Source organism: Eubalaena glacialis, chromosome 11 (genome assembly GCF_028564815.1).
Source record: "Eubalaena glacialis isolate mEubGla1 chromosome 11, mEubGla1.1.hap2.+ XY, whole genome shotgun sequence".
Taxonomy (NCBI): Eukaryota; Metazoa; Chordata; class Mammalia; order Artiodactyla; family Balaenidae; genus Eubalaena; species Eubalaena glacialis.
In genome coordinates, this window is record NC_083726.1 from 38,479,945 (window position 1) to 38,502,847 (window position 22,903).

Below are 22,903 nucleotides of genomic sequence, written 5' to 3' on the forward strand. Positions count from 1 at the left end.
TGCTACCTTCAGCTACAGATTTCTAGGTGACCTTCTCTGCCCTTTTGAACACACAGAAGAGCAGACCCAACCCCCAAAGTTGTATTCGCAGGAGAGAACATCTCACTTTCCCCAGTGTGAAAGGAAGAAGAATCAAGCTTATTAACACCTACAATAAAATCAGATGCTGAAGCTTTGCTTATCTTGCTACTCAAGATAATTTGTTATTGAGCAAAAATAGAACAGAATATAATCATATTAGAATGACAGAGAATATAGAGGATCCTGCATCAATTCTCCAGTTTCAAAAATCTAATTTGCAGGATTGATTTTTTGGAAAAAGTAGAGTTTGCATGTTAGTGGTTGAAAAGTTTGACTTTCTTGGAATTAATTGTCATGTATATATTTTATGAAAAACTGGAAGTTTGTAATTTTTTAATATAGTGGCACAACCATATTTGCATAAGGTTTTCCATGTGAATTTGGTGTTTTGACTTTTCTAATTAAGGTCACTAATTTGTCATTTCACTGGGTCATTCAGTAAATCTTTATAGATGGACTGCTTTATTTTAGGCACTAGGGTGTATTTGATATTTATCTGAACTACTAAACAAATTGAAGTTATTCTGTAAACTAAGAGTTAAGTTTGATGTTTAAGTATTTTTTAAAAAGGTCTCTCTTCACTTCTAATTAAATAATGGAAGAAAAAGCATAGAATTTTAAAATTTATTGTTACTGTTGTGTTAACATATTTAAGTCATGGATGTTATCTTAGTGAAACATCAGCATACAATACTTTAATTAAAAAATTCATAATAAAGTTTTATTATGTATTGATTATAATATAATATTATTGATTTATGCAGGAGAAAGATGTTAAGAATGTAATATGAAAATGGTATATCCAGGGACTATTTCATTCTTGTTTTTCCTTTGATGCAATTCATTTCTACACTAACGAGAGGAATGTCTGATGATTCTCAAGCACAGTAAATCTTTATCTTTTGTTATTTCTGAATGAATTAGGTTTACATTCTTTGTTTTTCTATATCCATTTATTATTTAATTTAACATTTATATTGAATCCCTGCACATACTAATGTGATGTGCTGCTTCATATGAAAATGTTGTTGTCAATAATGTATTCCTTTGAAAATTATTTTCCCATGAGATATCATTAGGACTTCTGCTAGCTAAATAAACAAGCAAAGTGAGTAAGAAAATAAAGGAATAAAATATTAGATTTTAATGAGTAAGATACACACCAAAATAAACACAGATATATTGTAAAAAGTATAATGGCTAGGTACACTTTGTCTGAGAAGTAGGTTTTTCAGCTGACTTTTGAAAGCTGAGATTGTGTCAGCTGTAGTCTGAGCTGGGGAATAATCCTTCAGGCAGGAAGATCAGCAAGTTCCTCAGTTCTGGGTGAGAAAGTGCCAGGTCTGTTTGAGGGACAGAAAGGAGGCCATTGTGGCCGAAGGGATCATGTAGGGTGTTACAGACCTTGTTAAGAAGTTTAAAATTATGCTAAACAAGTTGCGAAAACAGAGAGGTTCTTTGGAAAGCTGAAGAGTGACACAATATAACTTAAGTTTAAAAGATGAATCTGGCTGCTTTGTGGATGATAGATTGTAGATGGGCAGGAATGGGAGTAAGGGAACCAATTATTTGGTGATTGCAGTACTACACGAGAGAAGAGCTTTTACAGAGTTGTTCTTCATTATGTGGTGATATGCCCTTAAGAAATGATAAGTTATGTGTTGAATTGCTGGAGGTCATATGCAAAATCACTTTTTCTCATGAATATATCATTGGCATGTGGGCAGCAGTGGCAGGCAGCAGGACACATACCCAATCTCTCGATGTCTTTTGTTTACTTGATAATTCTTTGTCTGTGTGACATGTTGGTCTCATAATTTCAACATATAATTTTAATATGATTCCGTATTTATTTAATATAAATATTCAATATAAATATAAAATTCAATAAATATTCAATAAATATGGAATCATATTAAACTTATATGCTTAATATGTACTAAATACTATGGACATTGATTTCCCCTAGAACCAATACTGACTCAATATCTGAGTTGATACTATAATAAAACTTGCCAAGAAACAAATAATTTATGGTATTAATGTAATGTAAATATTTTCAAAATAATATGTATAAATAGCAAATATATTTTTTAAATGCTGGAATGTGATTTTCTACTCTGTATATTATTAAGATCACTTAAACTACAACTATCTGAGAATCTGTTTCTTAGTTCAAAGTATCATGTGTATAAATCTGAGCTAAAATTTTGCAAAAATTAATTGCCTTCTGAGAATTTTTTTTTTGTAAATTAACTGTATTTGGACTAGAAGTGCTAAAATAATGGCCGTTAAAATAATGACAATGAGACCAGTTTAATTCTAAGTGCTCATGATAGTGGCACAAATTGTTTAAGTCTAGCTTATTTATTTGCTTGTTTTAAAATTGCAGATGTGCTGTCTCTTAGGGAAGATGAATGTGCTCATAATTAGTCTTTAGTCGTCAATTTTCTGATTTATCTTTCTTTCATACTTTAAAAATTCAGACTAATACAAATTTTATTACATTTCATAAGTTAAATTAAAAAGTAATTTCTGAATTAATAACACATGGATCATGCCACTGATTTAAAAACATTTCAAACTAGATAGATACATTTTCCAACTAGAAAATATTTTCTTAATTTCACATTCCTATAAATATTATAAATATTATTTGAAATGCTAGCCTAAATCTTAGAAATATTTTTGAACTAATAATATGAGTAAAATTTAATGTTTATTTTCTGACTATTTGTTTGTATTCATTAGTTCTTAGCCACATTCAAGTAAACTCAGTTTTCTTATATTTCATGCTCTATCTTAGATTTTAAAGGCATAGTGCTTTTATTTTGCAGATTGTTGCCTTGCGTGAACAAAATGTTCATATACAAAGAAAAATGGCATCAAGTGAGGGATCCACAGAGTCAGAACATCTTGAAGGGATGGAACCTGGCCAGAAAGTCCATGAAAAGGTATGACACATATGACATGCTCTTACATGGAAGTGTTTACTTGCTGTGTCATTTGACAGGAGTATGAAATATTTGTGTCATTCATGTAATAAACATTACTGTGTTTTGACTTGTTGATCAAAAGTGCAGTATTATTTCCTTTATCATTAATTGCTCCTAATTTGATTCTCTCAAAAATATGAGTGGGTTTATGCACATATATATATTTGAATTTCTCATTACTTGCTATTAACTTGATTCTCTTAAAAAGAATTTAATTACATATCTGTTTGAACGTATCTATAATTGAATAAATTATAAATTGAATAAATATCTAAATATATCTATATATCTCTATAGATATATTAATAATCTATATCCAGGACTGTTTAAAGTACAGTAACAATAATTTTGATTTATAAGTGGTATTATGTACAATTCATGACTAATCTATGGCTTATCACTGCAAAAATTTTTTTATAATATCTTATTTGACTTATTATTTTCCATGTGTTTGATAAGACCACAGCAGTACTCCAGTTAATGAGAAATTACGTAAAAAGACATCTGAAGTCATTAGACTTTTACTGTTTTTTAGAAGGAATTGATTTTCCTTTCGGGTGGGGAAATCAGATTAAGATGACATAGGCATTTGCACATCCTGTGCATGAGGCTTAGACCATCTCCTGGATATTTGCAAGTTATAGCTCTGGATGCTTGAGCTCCTTAATCATCAAGACCTCATAAATCAGGTAGCTAAATTGGTGTCATTGTGAATATCAGGAGGTTTTAAAACATAGCGATTAAGAAGCAAGTGACCGTACCACAAAACAAATAGCACTAGACTTCTTATCATAAAATAAATTGAGCACTTCCTCATTTTTCCAGTTGAAACAAATGGAGGAGCTTCTTATGTTTCCTCCTTCAACTGTAAAAGCAAAAGAAGCCAAGTAAACCAGACATTTCCTGAGACCGCCATCAATTCTGGTGGCTGAGAAGCAAACAACTCTTCATTAAAGGCTTTACTATTTTAGCCTTTATCCATGTATTTTATAGACATCTTAAGCTAGGTATTAACAATAAGCTACAATCTGACAGCTAGATTTCATGAGCTATATTTCAAATTTGAATAAAACTTATTCCTCTTTTCTTCAGATAATTAAACTGACATTAATTCAGTAAATAAACCACCAAGCTCTTTAGAATAGGGCATTTGCACACAATCCTCAGTTTAGGAAACTAACATGTCATTTTACTATTACTGTTTCATTTTAATTATGTCATCAGTAATACAGTGCTATACCTTTCCCCAGAGAATTACAGAATGACATTGGTTTGAGTACGAAAATGGACTTTATGGTCATCTAGTCTTTTTCTTAGAATTCTTCAAAATATAGTGATGCCATATTATGCTAATCTGGACTAAAATTAAACAAATATGCTTTCAAAGGCATAAAGAACTTGAGATCTTGTCTATTCGCTAACAAACCACTTGGTGCTTAAAGCATTCCTCTAGTACTTCTGGGGAGTGGGGTACTCATACATTTAGTTTTTTTCAAATATTATTTTTTTTAAGATATAACCCCTAAATATTTAGGTATTATAGAATATAAGACAATTCATGTCAGATTAATTTTCAGAAGCTGATTACAGAATTAGGATGAGGACCTATGAATAAATGATGTTTGTCTCTATTGGACTCAACAGATAGTGGTATATATGTGGCGGATTCTGAGTATTTGAAGACCTAAAGTACTTGTCTTTAACTTTCTTTGCCTTCCAGTTCTGGGTGAAGGCATTTCAGCCAGTGTAGAAGAGAAATTCTGTGCCATTGCTAACTCACTCACACTTTTTTATAGATGTAACTAAAGATTTTTAAACATTGTGATTATCGGCATACTTTTTTTAAATTTCCCAATATTGTAGGAAGAGTGATTTCCAAATGCTTTGAAATAATGATATACTAGTATTTTTAAAAATATCATGCCCCTATCCTGCAATGTAATCCTAAAATATATGTCATATATTTTTTTAATTTTAAAAATAAGTAAACTGTGCTTTAATTCATATTACTCCTGAGATGATTCAAGAAAGTACTTTAAAAGTTTTATTTATATCATATTTCTTTGCCTGATATTTCCTTTGTTTTCAACTTTATTGAGATATAACTGACATATAAGATTATATAAGTTTCAGGTGTGCAATGTGATGTTTGCTCTACCGATTGTGTAAAGTTAAGGTATACAGTGTGATGATTTTGTATAAGTATATATTGTAAAATGATTACCATGATAAGATTAGTTAATTCATTCATCACCATGTGTGTGTGTGTGTGTGTGTGTGTGTGTGTGGTGAGAACATTTAAGATTTACTTTCTTAACAACTTTCAAGTATACAATATTAACTATAGTCACCTTGCTGTACATTAGATCCCCAGAACTTATTCATCTTCTAACTGCTGACATTTTTTGATAAAAGCTGAAATAATATCCTAATTATTATTTTTATCATCCTTTTATAAATACTGCTAAATTATGCACCTGAACATTATAAATCATCTTTTCGAAATTATCCCCTTTAACAGGATTATTTAAGGTATGTTAATACCATTAAATAACAAGTGTTATAGGATTGTAATTTAAATCCTAACACTTAATTTTTCAGTAACAAGTGTTTAAAAGGTATATTAAAACAAAGGAAAAGAATATTATTTTGGGGAGTGTCTATGTAGCGAAGGTTATCAGCGTAGGATGACTGTAGTATTAGTGTATAAACTGCAAAGGGGTTGTTGGGGAGGAAACATGAAACTATTGTCAGGTGCTGTGGAGCTGTCAGAAAAGTGACTTGCAAATCCTAGTCACAAGGATCGCCCTTTGTTTAGGGCAATAAAGTTACTTAAATTACATAGTCAGGGTGGGTTATTAGCCAACAGGAGAGGTTTTACGGCAGTGGCTTGAAAACTCTGTTGACAAAATAGTTGATAAAAATAGTCTCATAAAAGCACACTCCGAAACAGGCCTATTACTCATAGAAAAGTTGTGTAATTATTACCAACATTTTGAAAACAAAAATGAAAAGAAAAAATAAGCTTAACTGAAACAATTTTGTTTCTGTGCGCCATGGATTTAATCAGGTGTTCTAGAAGAACATAATTATCCACGGGATAATAAAAAATTTTCAGAACACTAAATTTTACCTCATTAAAAGTTCAGGACTAGGATCCATAACTTTCTTCCTGTTGCTTTCCAGAGGGGAGTTAACTTGTGAAAAAGAAATTTTAATAAACATGCTTCATTTGTAAAAGAGATAGTAATGCTCCTGGCTCATATATTCTGTACTTCCAATTATTTTTTCCAGCTGCAAATGTTTGCTAAGTAATGTGGGTAAGTAGTATGTTAGGCAGTGGTTGAGATTCAGAAGACATTCCCTGTAAAATTTGCAAAAGTGAAAATAATATGCAGTGAAAATAATCTGCCCAAAGTAATATTGCAAAACATGATGAATAAAGTGGTGTCAAAAATGATACTAGAGTTTAAAGGAGAGATACATTAATTGTGACAGGAAGGTCAGAGAGGCAGTGTGGAACAGTGACTTGTTTGAAGTCAGTAGACCTGGATTCACATCCCATCTCTGCCAATAACTACCTGGGTGTCCTTACTCTGTAACCTCCCTGAGTATCAGTTACAGGTAAATAGTCATGCCTAACTTGTAGCTTCGTTGTAAAGAATAGAAACACTGACTATGAATGACAAAATTCTTGACACATTGATTACAAGCAATAAACAGTATGGTTATAATATTTATTAATACTGTGTTCTCATGGTCATTAATTTTTCAATAAATATTTAGCGGTGACCTTATTGAAGTGCTGGGAAATTTGTCCTGTTCTGGGTGGTTGGGATGCTAATGAATAGGGCAGATGAGGGCACAGACAATAAACGCATACATGTAAAAGGGAGTGAATGTGATCAAGGGGCAGGTACGAGGTGGGTGGGGAGGATAAATAGACATGGCACTGAAGGGCTTTTCAGGAGGTGGAGTTTGAACCGGAACCCAAAAGAGTACAGAGAGTCAATGGAAAAGCTTAGAGTTTTTGAAACAAAGGAAACACTAAGTGCAAATGCACTGACAGTGGGAAAGAGCTTCTTGGGCACATTCTTGGGAAGAAAGGAAGGCGGGGTAATGTAGTCTAGTTGTCAGGAGAGGGAGAAGGAGGAGACAGGGCACACAGGGGCAGTGAGCAGGGGCCAGATCATTTAAGTTCTTGTCGGCTGTAGTAAGGAGTCCAATTTTATTTTCAGAGCAATGGGAAAACATAGAAGTGTTTTAAACATGGAAGCATCTTGATTAGATACTTTTAAAAAAATCATTTGCACTACAATTTTATGTCCATTTATCATTTTTTCACATATAAGACTTCTGAAGCAGTTAGACTTTTTTTCCTTTTCTTAATTTTACAGACAATGAAATTGATGCCTACTTAGAAAAACTAAATGACTTATTTGTCCAGAGCAGGACGAGAACCCCAGTTTTCTCACCTCCTTTGTACTCTCATGTTCCTTCATGCCAGGATGCTTTCTCTAGGTGTTATTATTGATTTTTGAAAATTCATTCTAATCCAAACTTATTTTTTTCTGATCTTTTAGTCTTTCATAATTACACATATTTATTTGTCTAGAGTTGATTATTTTATTCTACTTGAGTATGATTTTTTTTAATTCTTTACTTTTTTCCCCAAAAATCTCTGTTATATTTTTTTACTCTGAACAGATGCTCCAAGGCAGTGGCATTTAAAGTTTTTAACTACTATGAGTATGGCTTTTAAACCTGGGCAAGAGGGGTCCACAATTTAGCAGGTCTATCTCTGGCCCTCTGTGCCTCTCCCTAAGGATGAAGAGTCCATGGGACCAGGGGAAATTGCACAGGTGTGAGCCACACCAGCACCCCTTTTTGACCACACGCCAAGTTCCTGGCAGCCCAGACTTTCTGACCACACAGACCTTAGCCTCCAGGGCCTGTATGAGCTTGTTCCTAGGAGCAACATCTGTCCCTGCCCGCCCTCCAGTACACCCATCCCTGGACCTAAGAAGAGGCCAAGGGATGCCTGTTTTTTGGGTCCCACGGAGTTTGAAAGCGCTGACTGAGGTATCCACATATACACAGGTAAAACAGACGAGTATTCTGGAAGGGGCTGAGGCTGAGAAGAGAAGGAGAGCAGACTACAGTCCAGGGCCATATCTGGGTAACTAAGTTCTGGTGTGGAACTTCAAGGAGTCTGAGAATTATTCATTCTGGCCTAAAAGCCAGTGTGAAGGTATTATTTCAAGGGAGATAGTAGGACATATTTTTATTTGGCAGTTTGTTAGCTTGATTTATAATTGTTACATATTTGGAGTTATGGCATGTAGGCCTCTCTTTTCTCTTTTGCCTTGGATTCCACAAACACTAAGGACCCACCTGTCTGCTACCCACTGTAAGAAATATGATTTAGTTGCAACATTTTACTACGCACTCATGCACGTATGTGTGCATGTGTATGTATACATCTGTGTGCATGTGGGTGTAAAACTGAAACTGAAGTTTCACGAAATAATAGTTACACTTTACTATATGCAATGCATTTTGATATTTTTTTGTTCATTAGTGACTGAGGAATTACCGTAGTTCTTCCCAGAGCTAAGGGTGGCTGATCTTTCCAGTGATCACACAACAACACATCCTTGGCACGTCATGGGAGGTCCTTTCCAAACTGTCTGGCCTCTTCTCACCTCTCAAGCTTCTCTGCTTGTCACCCTACTTTGAACTTAGGTACTCTGCATGAACCGAGCTGATGCTCCCCTTTTCAAAAGTGTTGCCCTTGTTATTCTCTCCTCTTAGAATTTGACATTAATTTGTGACTGTTCTTTAAATTAATAAAATGCAACATAATAATTGGGTAATATGTAAATATGCAGGCTGAAGAAATATAAAATCAGAAATAGATTTTTGTTTGCATTTTTTCACTTCTTTAATTCATGCCAGATAGGCAGAAGAACTTGGCCAAAAACATGTAAAACAAAATGAAGAATCGGTGGCAAGAATAATTCTGAGATCAGAAAATCTAGTAATTGTCTAATGGTTGCATTCTGTACATGAAGGACACTGAGCTGAAGTTTTATAAAAGATGAAATATGGGATGTGCCTTTACCAAAAGTAAGGGTTTTGTGGATTTTTAGTGATACAAGGCTGTTTTAGACTGAACCACCAAGGACAAAAATGGGCACTTAGAAAAAGTTGATATAACTATGTGAGCAATATGCACCTCAGTAATGACAAAAGACCTTTATTTCCTCATGCTATTGTGCCATATTATGAAATACCATAATATACAGATTCTACATAGTCTCATACAAACCTGTTAGCTGTATGTTTAAATGTTTCGCTTATGAATATACCACATATCTATTTAAAAATACTATAAGATACCATTTATCACAAATGCTATTCTTTCAAAGATCTCTGCTATGTTCCAGCTGAAAGCCCTCATCCATAGGGATGTGTCCAGTTATTAACTGTATTTTGCCCATTTTTATATGCCTTCTTCACTCCATGTCAACTACTGCCAGTAACTGTTCATCCAAAAATTCAGTTCTTTGTCAATTGTGGCTTATTTTATGCATTATTGATTAAGCCCCAATTTCTTCTCTGTATCAAAGATAATTATCATTTGAATTTTTTAACATCTGAATAGCCCTAACAGAATATTTTCTTCTGTGTGTTGATCCCCTATAAAGTGATCTAATTTCTCATAATGACATGATAATAAAGTGTATACTTCTCTTTTAATTCATCAATTGAATTTTCAAGCAATGAAACCAAACAGAACTATGGGGTTTATGAATTTGCCATTTGGGGATTGGCACACCTCCTAGCAAAAAGAAGGTCCCAGTATAGCCCTCGATATATGAGGCAGGAGTGGCCTAGAGAACTACGATTGGCTAGAAAAGGGCCCAGAAGAGTCAAGGTTAGGCTGTTTCATGGTTCATCCATATGCACAGGAAGTTAGACTGTATCAATTTTATAGGAGTTGAGTATCAATTTTATAGGATAGGAAGATTATGACCAAAAGTCATCTTTTATATACAATGGCAAAAATAAGAAGTAAAAATCTTCTAATGTTGTGTGGGAACTTACTAAGTTCAAAACAAATCTCTCTCTGAATGCAGTGACTGGATTTTTATGCTTTCACTATACTTTTAATAGATAGGAAGTGAAAGTGGAATTGACTGCTCTATCTTTAATAACAAATTTAGTATCTTTTATATTATTAGCCCAGATTCGCGAGAAGCAGAAAAAACAATTTTTTGCTGAAGTAGGATAGTTTCAGACTTTAAAAGGCTGAGTGATTCACAAAAGTTTGACTGAAAGTTTGTTCATTTATCTCTGTCCTATTGGCATAATTTGAGTGTCTAGTCTGTGACGGGGACTCTGCTTTCTTATAGGGATATAGAGAAGAACAAATACTTTTCCTTCCCTCTTCATTGCTTTGTCTGATCTTTAAGCCAATCCAGGAGAATTTTTAAGTCTATCATTCAGATGTTCTGCAATTAGCCTAATTTTATTTTTCACTTTGGTAGAGTTTATCCATCTTAACATTTCTTATGAAGCACAAGTTCCCCAGAAATTTAATGGATGTTTTACAGAACCCACTCCCCCCAAAAAAGAGATTTCTCAGGACAAGAATATTAATATATATTATGCTATACAATTTTGAACTGTTATCTTTACTGTAGTATTTATTAAAATTTATTAAAATTGCCCAAGGGGAAACATAGTACACAGTGTTTCCTAAACTTGTATGACCAGAAATTCCCTTTATCTGCAGGAGGATTGCACGTGCCAAAATGAGTATTCTGAAAAATATTCCTTAATGCTGGCTCTGGCCTTTTAAAGACAGGCAGGCTGTTCTTCAAAGCTGTCTGTAAACCTCATTAACAAAAGGGCTACATGCAAATGAGAACAAGATAAATAACTTGTATAAAGCCCTTTACATTTTCCAAAAGTACTTTTACATAGTTGTTTTATTGGATTCCTGTAATAACCCTGTGATGTTTGTAGAGCAAAGATTACTGGCTGAAAGTCAGATAGCTTGTGAGCAGGATGAGCCGAGATAAATAGTGTAACAAGTATACAAATATTAAAAGTGAACATGGGTGAGAAAGGTAGCATATAAACTACCTGATTTCATGGATTTCAAAATATAAGAGTATTTACTTTAAGCAAAGTCTTAAATCTGTCCAGATGTCTAAAAGCATGAAAGAGCTTATTAGACTGAGCATGAGTCTTTAAAAAAATCAAAAAAAAAAAAAAAAACCTTAGACAAAGAAAACTTTGTTACACCCGTGAGTTACACCATGTGATGTCTCCACAATCATCTAGTCAAGTGTACTTCTCCAGCGATTCTTACTGTGCTCTCCTTTGTCATCAGTTTTTTTCTTCATCCATCCCATTCCTATAACATACAAAGTTCTTCCAACTTAAAAGAAATGCTCTTTTGGTCCTACTTATAGCATCAGCTATTGCTCTATTTTCTACTCCCCTGTGCAGCAAAGCTCTTCGAAAGGGTCATCTACTCACTCTCCCCAGTTGCTTTCTTTGCTTTCTTTGTAAACCTATTCCAGGAAGGTCTTTGCTCCACCACTACACAGAAACCTCTCCTGTTACCATCATCACTAATTTTATATTACTAAATACAGTGGCCAATTCTCAGCCCTTCTTGAGTTGATGTCATAGTTGTTCACCTTTTTTTTTTTTTTTTTTTATTAGATTCGCCTTTATTTTTCACTTGCAATATAGGAAACTTCACTCTCTGTTTTTCTCTTCCCTCACCAGTGGCTCTGTCTCAGTCTCTTTTCTTGGATCATATTCTTCTTCCTGACTTCTTTTTTTTAAGCATCTAGATAGGTACTTTATGTCCAGTGAGATTATTTTATCCTGAGAGTTACATTAAATTTGCTTTAAACTCCTATCCCCATCCAATGGAAACTCCTGTATACTTTCCAAGATTTTTTCAAATTCCAGAAAGTTTACATTCTCATGGTCAGACCTTGCTCTAATATTTATTTGTTTGTTTGTTTGTTTATTAAAGTATAGTTGATTTACAATATTGTATTAGTTTTAGGTGTACAACATAGTAGTTCAGTATTTTTATAGATTATACTCCATTTAGAGTTACTATAAAATATTGGCTATATTGCCTGTTTTCTTCTTGAATTCTTAATGTTGAGGTGACCCGGGGCTCGGTTCTCCATCTTTTCTCTCAGTGATTTCAATCAGCCTCATAGCCTTAAATGCTGTCCATATGCTAATGACTTACAAATCTTTACCTCTACAGACCCTACAACCAAGTATATATATCCAACTGCCTATTGAACATCTGTCATCTCCACATGTGCATCTAAAAGGCACTGAACCTTAAAATGTCAAAAACCTTACCTTTTGATATTCCCCTCCAAAACTCCCTGCGTCTTCTCCATCTCAAATCTCACCTTTCCAGTTGTTCAATCTAAAGAATTTGGAGTTATCCTCAAGTCCTCCCTGTGTCTCACACCCCACATCAAACTGTAAAGAAATTCTACTTGCTCTACTTTCAAAATATATCCAGAATCTGCCACTTCTCACCACTTCCACTAAGCACTCTGCTCTAAACCACTATCATCTCTCACCTAGATGATTGTAATCACCTCCTTCCAAGTCTCTCTGCTTCTCTTGTGGGCCCTTATTGTCTATTTTTAACATGGCATGAATCAGAGTGATGCTTTAAAACATAAATCTGAACGTGTCAATAATATGCTCAAAACTCTGCAAATGTTTCCCATTTACACAAGGCTCTGCATGATTTGACTTTCCTCATATTATGACTTCATCTCCACCATCACCCCAGCCACACTGGCCTCCTGTTGACTTCTGACTTGCTCTTCCTTCTGTCTAGAATGCCCTTCTTCCAGATATCTGCGTGGCTATCCTCACTTCCATCAAGCCTTTGTTCAAATGTCATCAATATATTCTAATATTCTAATATAAAGTATAATTCATTTATTTATAATGTCTATAATTTATAGTCTGTCACCCCAGCTAAGAATAAACTCCATGAGGGTTAAAATCTGTTTTACTCCTGATGAAGCTTAGGTGCCTAGAACAGCTCATGGCACATGGTAAGCCCTTAATAAGAATATGTTAAATAAATAAATACCACAGTATTTTAACTATTATAACATTAAATCTTGATCCTTAGAGTTTAATTATAATATCAGCTTTTGAATTCCTATTTTAAAACCCTATTGGTATTTTCACTGAAATTGCTTAAATAAATTAATTAATTTGGGGAGAATAGTCACCTCTATGATATATTGTCTTGCCATCTGTAATATGGTTTGAGTCTCCATTTATTTGTGTATTGTTTTATGTTCTTCTATAAAATTGTTTAATTTTTCGCATAGAGGTACTGCAGATTGTTAGATTTTATTTCTTATATATTGGTTCAATACAGTGTGGAATAGCATGGGTCAGACTGGTATGCTTGACTTTATAGTCTTCAAAGTATCACTTCAGAATCGGTGGCCCCTCAAAATCAAATGCCACCCATGTACTATTGCAATAACCCACTGACATACAAGCTAAATGAAACCATTCCATACCAATCACTGGCCTGGTTTTGAAGTTCCACTAACAGTAGTGTCATTCCCTAACTGAGTGGTTCTTCAGAGGTTTTCCTTTCTCCAAGTTATACCAGACTGAGGCTTAGTTTCACACCTAAGTTCCCAAATGCCTCAAGATGACTGAGCCAGGAAGGTTTTTCCAGTCTTAGCCACACACCAAGCTGGAACCTGCTGACATTGGATAGTGAACTCAGGTCTCAGTCCAAACTCTTACTTCCCTCGTGGTAAGTTCTCCTTGTGAACTCTTGGAGCCCTTTCTGATCTAGTCAATTGTCTTAGTCTGTGAGAGAATTTGAAATAACACTGAACTTCACAATTAAACGGAGAGCAATTGAAAGTCTCTCAACATCATTAATCATTAGAGAAATGCAAATCAAAACTACAATGAGATATCATCTCACACCAGTCAGAATGGCCATCATCAAAAAATCTACAAACAACAAATGCTGGAGAGGGTGTGGAGAAAAGGGAACCCTCTTGCACTGTTGGTGGGAATGTAAATTGATACAGCCACTATGGAGAACGGTATGGAGGTTCCTTTAAAAACTAAAAATAGAACTACCATACGACCCAGCAATCCCACTACTGGGCATATACCCTGAGAAAACCATAATTCAAAGAGTCATGTACCAAAATGTTCATTGCAGCTCTATTTACAATAGCCAGGACATGGAAGCAACCTAAGTGTCCATCAACAGATGAATGGATAAAGAAGATGTGGCACATATATACAATGGAATATTACTCAACCATTAAAAAGAAACGAAATTGAGTTATTTGTAGTGAGGTGGATGGACCTAGAGCCTGTCATACAGAGTGAAGTCAGTCAGAAAGAGAAAAACAAATACTGTATGCTAACACATATATATGGAATCTAAAAAAAAAAGAAAGAAAGAAAAGAAATGGTCATGAAGAACCTAGGGGCAAGACGGGAATAAAGACACAGACCTACTAGAGAATGGACTTGAGGACACGGGGAGTGGGAAGTGTAAGCTGGGACGAAGTGAGAGAGTGGCACGGACATATATACACTACCAAATGTAAAATAGATAGCTAGTGGGAAGCAGCCGCATAGCACAGGGAGATAAGCTCGGTGCTTTGTGACCACCTAGAGGGGTGGGATAGGGAGGGTGGGAGGGAGGGAGACGCAAGAGGGAGGAGATATGGGGATATATGTATATGTATAACTGATTCACTTTGTTATAAAGCAGAAACTAACACACCACTGTAAATCAATTATACTCCAATAAAGATGTTAAAAAAAAAAAAAAAGAAAGTCTCTCTTTTCCTCTCCCTCCGGAGGTTTCATGCTAATTATGCAAACCCCCTCCCACCCCCCGCCCCATCAAGACACTGTGGAAGAAATCATTTATCAAGGCTCCACTAAATATTCTTCCTCTGGGACAGGGGTGTATACTTTTCTTATATTTACATATCTAAAAGGACTGCTTAGCAATTCTTCCAGCTAGAAAGATCCTCTTCAGTGTTACTTCTTTATTCTATGGCTGAACAAAGAAACATTTGAAGACTTTCAATTGAAAACAAAAATAAAAAACAATAACAAACAAAAAAACTCCTTATGCACACTTCATCTCCTTATATCTTCTAATTATATAGATTAAGAATTTTACAGATGAATGTTTTTCCACATTAATAATTCAGTATTTTTATTTCATGCTGTAATATGAGAAACAGCTACTTTTTATATTTGAGTGTTATTAACATTGATCATGGCAACATTGACTAGAAATTTCTCATCTTTTATTTAGATTTAAGACACTATAAAAATGAAGTATATGTCTATTAAGCCACATACATCAGCTAGTGAATGATGTGTATTCTAGTTTAAGCATTATAAGAACTTCAGAATAACAGAAATTCCTCAGATGAAAAGATTCTTAAATTCAGTGGAAATTAAAAAATGGCCTAGAATTTCTGTAAAGATAATCTGTTTTATACTTATTAACAAAACACTATTGATCACATTAAACTAAGAACCAACGAGCAAAGGTCTATTGCTGGATATTTTAATTGAATAAAATTATCAGGAATTTACTGTATCCTAATGAGTTTGTAGATCTCAGTGTTGAACAGTAAAATTATTAATGGAGAAGTAACTATAAGAAATCATCTGGGGGGCTTCCCTGGTGGCTCAGTGGTTAAGAATCTGCCTGCCAATGCAGGGGACACGGGTTCCAGCGCTGGTCCAGGAAGATCCCATATGCCGCAGAGCAACTAAGCCCGTGTGCCACAACTACTGAGCCTACACTCTAGAGCCTGCAAGCCACAACTACTGAAGCCTGCGTGCCTAGAGCCCGTGCTCCGCAAAAAGAGAAGCCACCGCAATGAGAAGCCCGCGCACCTCAACGAAGACCCAATGCAGCCAAAAATTAATAAATAAAAATAAATACATTTATTAAAAAAAAAAAAAAGGAAATCATCTGATCTAGAAACCTTCCAAGCAGGGCAATATTTAGTCAATTCTATTATAGAGGTTTGTTTCTTCTCATCTTTCAGAAATAAGAGATAAAGTCAAGTCGTTCCGTTTGAAATATTACATTAAAAAATAATTAGTTGATTCTAGGGTCTACTATTCTTGGGTCTATTATCACATCTTTTATTACATTTATTTCATGAACAATTTTATTATTTTATTACTTTGAAGCTTTTCCTCTTTATGCCAGTTTTTTAGATTTGATGAATAAATTAGATACAGTTATTAGTAAAGTACCTGGATAATATAGATCTGTGGTTCTTAACCTCAACTAAACATTGCAATTACTTAGGGAGATTTAAAAACAATTATATGTCTGGACCCCACCCTTGGATATGGTCTAGAGTGGTTTCCATTCTATATTTTTATTCAGTTCTTCCAAGGATTCTAATGGTTGAGAATAACTGATGTGGAATACAAATATTAGTTCTGCTTTGTTATAGGCTCTAGGTTGGCAGGGATTGTAAATAAATGATTTACATATAATGAAACAGATTTAAGGAGTCATTGTGGAATTAGAAGTAACAGCTGTGAATTCTGTGCTGGAGAATTTCAAATCAAAGACAAAATGTTGTTATTTGTTGGACAAGATTTGAAACCTGAAGTCAGGTCTGATTTTTGAGAGCTAAAAGCAATATGGAGATTAACAAAAACAGTGTAGGCAGATGCTCAAAAGCCATAGCCTTGAAGCATTAGGAATCCCCAGTGCTGAATTGCTATCTGGTCCTTATGAATTTGGTTAATTGGTTGCTTTATTTGGTTTATTCTTTTTTCCCACATTATGCTGCATTTAAGCAGGAGTCTTCATATTCTGAGCACCCAACCTAGTGTCTGGCATATGGTAGAAGCTAAACAGAGTTTTGGTGATTGAATGAATGAATAAATGAAACAATAAGTAGATTTAATGAATGGATAAATGAAATGATAAATGAACAAGAGAGAATGAACAAAAAAAGAAAGAGAGAGAAAATTGACAAAAGAAGGAAGAAAGGAGAGGGGTAGGTAGAGAGAAAGTACAGACTCCTAGGAATATGAAACTGGAATGCTTTCATTCAAATCTTAATCTTATGACTTTTTAGTAGTGTGACCTTAAGCAAAATACATTCTGTGCTTCAATTTCCTTTTCTGTATCCAATAGGTTGTTACAGGGATTAAAGAGTTTATGCACATAATGCATGTGGAACAGTACCTGACACTTAGTCAGAACTTAATAATGTTAGGGAAATGGAGTAATTGTTACAAATGAAAGCTTAGAGCCGGAAAAATTTTTAGCTATAAGTTCTTGGGTATGTACTCAATAAATGTTAGCTATTATTATAATTTGTCATTATTCTAATGAAAGATACAGTCTTATATGGGGATTTGGAGGCAAATCCAAATTTGAGAATTTGAAGTAAAATGAGGAGTACAACGATCTCTTGGAATAAAAGGAAATATTTGCTAGGGTATCAGATTGACTGAAGTCTTCCAAGTCCCTTCTTTGGTCAAGGCCTGGTCTCAGATTTACTCATATAGTCCACATACAGACTTCATTATCAGCCTATGGAATCCCTGACTGGTTCCATCTTTCATTCTGTTATGTATATTTCTTTCATCCTAATACATTGATGACTCGCATGAAATTTACAATGAACTATCAGCTCTAATTTTTGTTACTTATTATTTTTATGCCTATGAACACTTCCTTTTTTTGGATTTGGGGTTTTTTTCTTTATTCTTTGTTCTACATTTCTTTAGTACTACATTTCTCTTTTCCTCACAGAATGAAATATATTTTATTACTTTCCTGTTTTAAGGATTTCTTCATATCCGCTAAAGAATTATTGGTGCTGGATATTTATGTTAATGATTGAAAATCTTAGTGTAACTTCTTTGACCAGACAATCAATAATTCATCTCTAACCATAAAATTTCATAGAACTATTTTCAAAAATGAAATGGAACTGCTTATTGTTTACCCCTTAAATGCTGATGAATTTTAAGTATATCTGTGCCTCTAATATCTGAATTAATAGTAAGAAAAATTCCTAATTTCCACTCTTTAACATCTTTTTCTATTTTCTCTAGAAAGATTAATAAACCATGAGAAGTAAAATGCATAAAAGAAAAAAAGAGCTTTTTGAAATTCATTAGGAGAGAATCCAAGACTTTTGTTTTAGTCATGAAAAACATGGGCAGGGAGGTGTCAAAAATGTACAAGTCAAGTTCAGAAATATGTTCATAATAAAGTTTAAATTATCAGCTGCCATAGTGACTATAGTTAACAATACTGTATTGTGTATTTGAAAGTTGCTACAAGAGTGGATCTCAAATGTTCTCACTACAAAATAAAAATGGTAACCATGTGAGGTGATGGCTGTGTTAACTAACCTTATTGTGGTGATCATTTCACAATGTATATATACATCAAATCATCACTTTATATACCTTGAACTTACACAATGTTATATGTCAGCTATATCTCAGTAAGTCTGGGGAAAAATTGTCTACTGCCAAGTGTAATAGCTCCTGAGGAAAATGAAAAAGGTCAACCAAATATTCATTCCACGTGGGCAGCACCATCGAACTCTAAAAATTTATCATTAATATAGCTCCTAAATCCTCTGGAATAGCTTGTCAAGAAATATCTATCCAAGGGAGAAATCAATTATTAAGTTATGTTAATATAGCAATTTAAATGCCCTCTATTCTGTACACTCAAGAGGCACTCTCATCACTTAAAAGCACTGTGAAAAATTATTTATTATTATGTTTAAAAAACTGCTATTCTTTGGCAGGAGAGCAATGTATGGCCACAGATATATGCCCAAAATAAGTAATAACCATTAAAGGAGCATAAAATGCAGAATTAAAATGGTCACAGTAGTAATTTAACTGTACCACTGTTTTTTAAACATGTTAGAGTATTCTTTAATATATGCTAAAGCTAGAAGTAGAGTGAAAAAAATATTAATGGTTAGGTCATTTTGCCGGAGATTATCAAATTCAAAGAGAGACCTATTTCCATTTTTTACCTGGTGTAGTATGGAAGAACATGTCTAAATTCCTGGCTTCATCTCATGAGAAGTCACTGTGACTGTGACATGATGAGGCCTCTGGGGCTTCATTTATTCCACTTGGTCTTACACATAGCCTGTCTATTTTGACCATATTATTTATTTTAAGGTGCATTTATAACAATGGTTTCCTAATTTTACTTCAAATTTTTCCACTCTTATAGATAATTCATCTATATAGTGCTTTTAAAACAGGATAAAAAAAGACTAAATTCCCTGTCATAAACTTTATACAATGAAAGCTAAGTATATTGTCTCTATATTTCTTTTCTTTTTGAATCCTTACTGTTTTTCCTAAAACTCCTCATTTTCATTAATGGAAACATTCATTCATTCATCCAACAAATAGATTTTTGTGGAAGATGCTATTCTGGTCACTAGAGACATAGAAGTAATCAAAACATTTATTTAGTCAACAAAAGTCTATTGCATCATGTGCCAGACATCTTTCTAGACACTTGTGATACACCAAAGAGTAAATATATGAAGGCTCTTTACCTCCTGAAGTTTATAATCCAGCAAGTTGGAGGAGGTTAGCAGAAAATAAACAATAAATATAAATAAGTAAATCATTTGTCATGTTAGAAGATGATAAATGCTATTGAAGAAAAAAAAATTAGAGAAACACAAAAGGATCAAGAGTCCTAGGGAGACATAGGGATAGAGACAGTTTGCACTTTTAAATAAGGTGGTCAGGATTGGCGTCCTTGAAATTGTTGAGGTTTTTAGTCACGTGGGTGACTAGGGGAAGAGCATTCCAAGCAGAAGGAAGAACTAAGCAAAGACTGTAACTTGGGACAGTGATTGACTTTACTAGAGGAACAATGAGTTTGCCAGTGTGGCTGAAGCAAGAGAGGAAATGGGAGAATAGTAGGAGAGAGTTCAGAGAGGTAAAGGCATGGGGGAAGGGGAGGGGAGTAGGGAAGGGGAAGGGGGATGGGGCAGTGGTTATTGCTCACTGTAAGTTTTCACTCTTGTGCTGAGTAGAATGAAAAACCATTGTAGTGTTTTGAGCAGAGGAATAACTTTATCTATCATGTAACAAGATCACCATGGATCACGCTGGTTGTTTTAAGAATGAACATAAAAGGACAAAGTTAGAAGCAAAGAGACCAGTTAGGAGGTTATTACAGTGATTCTAGTGAGAGTAGATGATGCAGACAAGGGCTGGTGTTGAGCAGGAAAAACCAGCTACCAATCCCAGGTGAGGATTTGCATGGCGGATGGCAAAGATGGTAACAATACCAACCACCAGAAGTCGGAGCCCACATACCTCAGCCTATTGCATCTTCTGGGGTTTCGGAGTCAGCAAAGAGGACTGATGACAACAAGGAGCTCCTTGACATGCAGGAGGTAGCATACATGGGTAAGATTCACATGTACTGCAAAGATAAAGCAAACATGTTTTCCTAATAGATTGCTCCTGCTCTGCTCATAGAATCTTCCTCTGGTTCCCATCTCACCCAGAGTAAAAGTCAAAGTTCTACGGTGATCTCAAGAACCCACATCATCTGCCCATCTATATCCACTCCCATCCTCTTGCTGTAGTTCATTCCATTCTAGCCACACTGGGTCGCCTTGAAAATTCTAAACCTATTTGTGTCTCCCCACCTTTCGTCTTTCCAACTGGAACAACACTACTCACAGAAAGGAGAAGAGAGGCAGCCAGATCAGCATCTGTAGCCTGCACAAATCTCCCGTGACGAGGGAATTGGTCCTTCCTGGTAGCAGAGGCAGGACAATGGACTGCACGCACCCCTCTCATGCTGCAGGGGAAGACCCGTTCTCTTCCCATGAGGGACAGATACACTGGTGGGGCTGGCCAGGTGACATATAGCACATGCAATACAAGGAAGTTCACTGCATACCTAGAACAGGGAAAAGGTTTCTCCTAATAAGGAAGAAGAATCTGGGGCCAAGTTATAGCTTGACACCTAGCTTCCATGTAGGGGAATATTCCAGACGCAGGACATTGACTGGGCAATCCTGGAGAGGGTTGGCAGTTTGCATGAAGACTGCTTCCCCAACAGGTGACAGCAGTAGACAGCATGAAAATGAGTCGTATTTATTCTATTGCAAAGATAAGGCAAACATGTTTTTCTAATAGACTCAGTAGGAGATGGAAGAAAAAGAGAGGACTTGGTGGTGACTCCAAAGTTTTTCAGCCTGTGGAAGCATATGGAAGGATGGAGTTTTTACCAACTGAGCTGGTGAAGGTTGAGGGTGAAACAGATTTGGGGAAGAGACACAGGAATTTGGTTTTGAACATTCTGAGTTTGGTTGGACTGCCTATTTGATATTCAAGCAGGAAAATGGAGTAGCAGTTGAACATACAAGAATATACAGGTTAAGCCTGGGATAGAGAGAAAATTTAGGAATATATATTTTAGTGAGTGAGACAGACAACAAACAAAATACATATTACATAGCAGAAATAAAAGACCTCTCTGATAAAGTGATATGTGAAGAGATCTTTAAGATACATTCTTGGTCACCTTTGACGATCCTCCCCTCTGACTCCACAGGTGACCTCATCCAGTGTTATAATTTTTCATAGGAAACATCCATGCCCTGACTACTCCTGACTGCAGGCTCATGCAACAGCCTAAGAGACTTCACTTTGACATCTCACAAGTTACCTCAAACTTTGTCTCCAAAACCCAGTTCTTTATTTTACCCCATCCTAATCCCAAATCTGTTTCTTCTGAAGATTCCCCCCTTTTCTATAAATAGCAACACCATTCTTCGAGTTGAAGACCAAAATTCTTAAAGTCATGCTTGAGTCTATGCTTTTGGTCACATATCACGTCTAATCCATTGAAAGAATATGACCAATTCTCACAACCTTCACTGCTAACACCCTGGTCCAAGCCAGCATTATCATCCACCTGGATCATTTAAAAGCCTCTACAATTCATCTCTTTAATTTTATCCTTTACTCCTACAGTCTGGCTTTTACAAGAAAGCAGAGGGATGTGTTGAAAATGTGAGATCATGCCACTCCTCTGCTCAGCACCTTCATAGGGTCCCCATCTCACCCAGAGTCAAAGCCAAAGTCCTGCAATGATCTCAAGAACCCGCATCATCTCAAGAACTCATATCATCCTTCCACCTACACCCACTCCTATCTTCTTGCTGTAGCCTATTCAGTTCTAGCTACAACGGGTGGCTTTAAAAATCCTATACCCACTTGTGTCTCCCAGTTTTTGATTTTTCTGTTTCCTCTGTCAAGTAAACACATAATTTGTGCTTTCATTCTGGGTTTGGCTCAATGTTTTCTTTGCATAATCAATTCCCCTAGTATATGCTTGACCCAAATACTGCATGTGACATCTTATACTGAAAAATTTTTCATTGTCTCTCTGAAATTCAAATTTACCTGGGTAGGTGAAAAATTCGAGAGATGGATGATGGTGAGAGTTGCACAAAAATGTGAATATACTAGTGCCACTGAACTGTACAGTTAAATATGATTAAAATAGTATGTTTTATATTATGACTTTTACCACAATAAACAAATTTTTTTTAACTAAAAAAAAAATAAAGTGCATTCCAAAGGAAAAAAAATTTTAACTGGGTACCCTGTATTTCATCTGGCAATTCTAACTGTGGGGAAGTGGGAAGGAAAAATGGATGCTGAGC

At 35.1% G+C, this 22,903-nt stretch overlaps 1 protein-coding gene across 4 annotated transcripts in view; it reads left to right on the top strand.

Moving 5' to 3' along the window:
* The window catches only part of PPFIA2 (PTPRF interacting protein alpha 2), a 470,166-nt gene that overhangs the window by 330,814 nt on the left and 116,449 nt on the right, over positions 1-22,903 (top strand). For all 4 annotated transcript variants that reach the window (XM_061205834.1, XM_061205833.1, XM_061205835.1 and 1 more), the window contains one exon: positions 2,919-3,035. In XM_061205834.1, the coding sequence (XP_061061817.1) occupies positions 2,919-3,035 (117 nt within the window). The remainder of the gene's footprint in view (positions 1-2,918; positions 3,036-22,903) is intronic.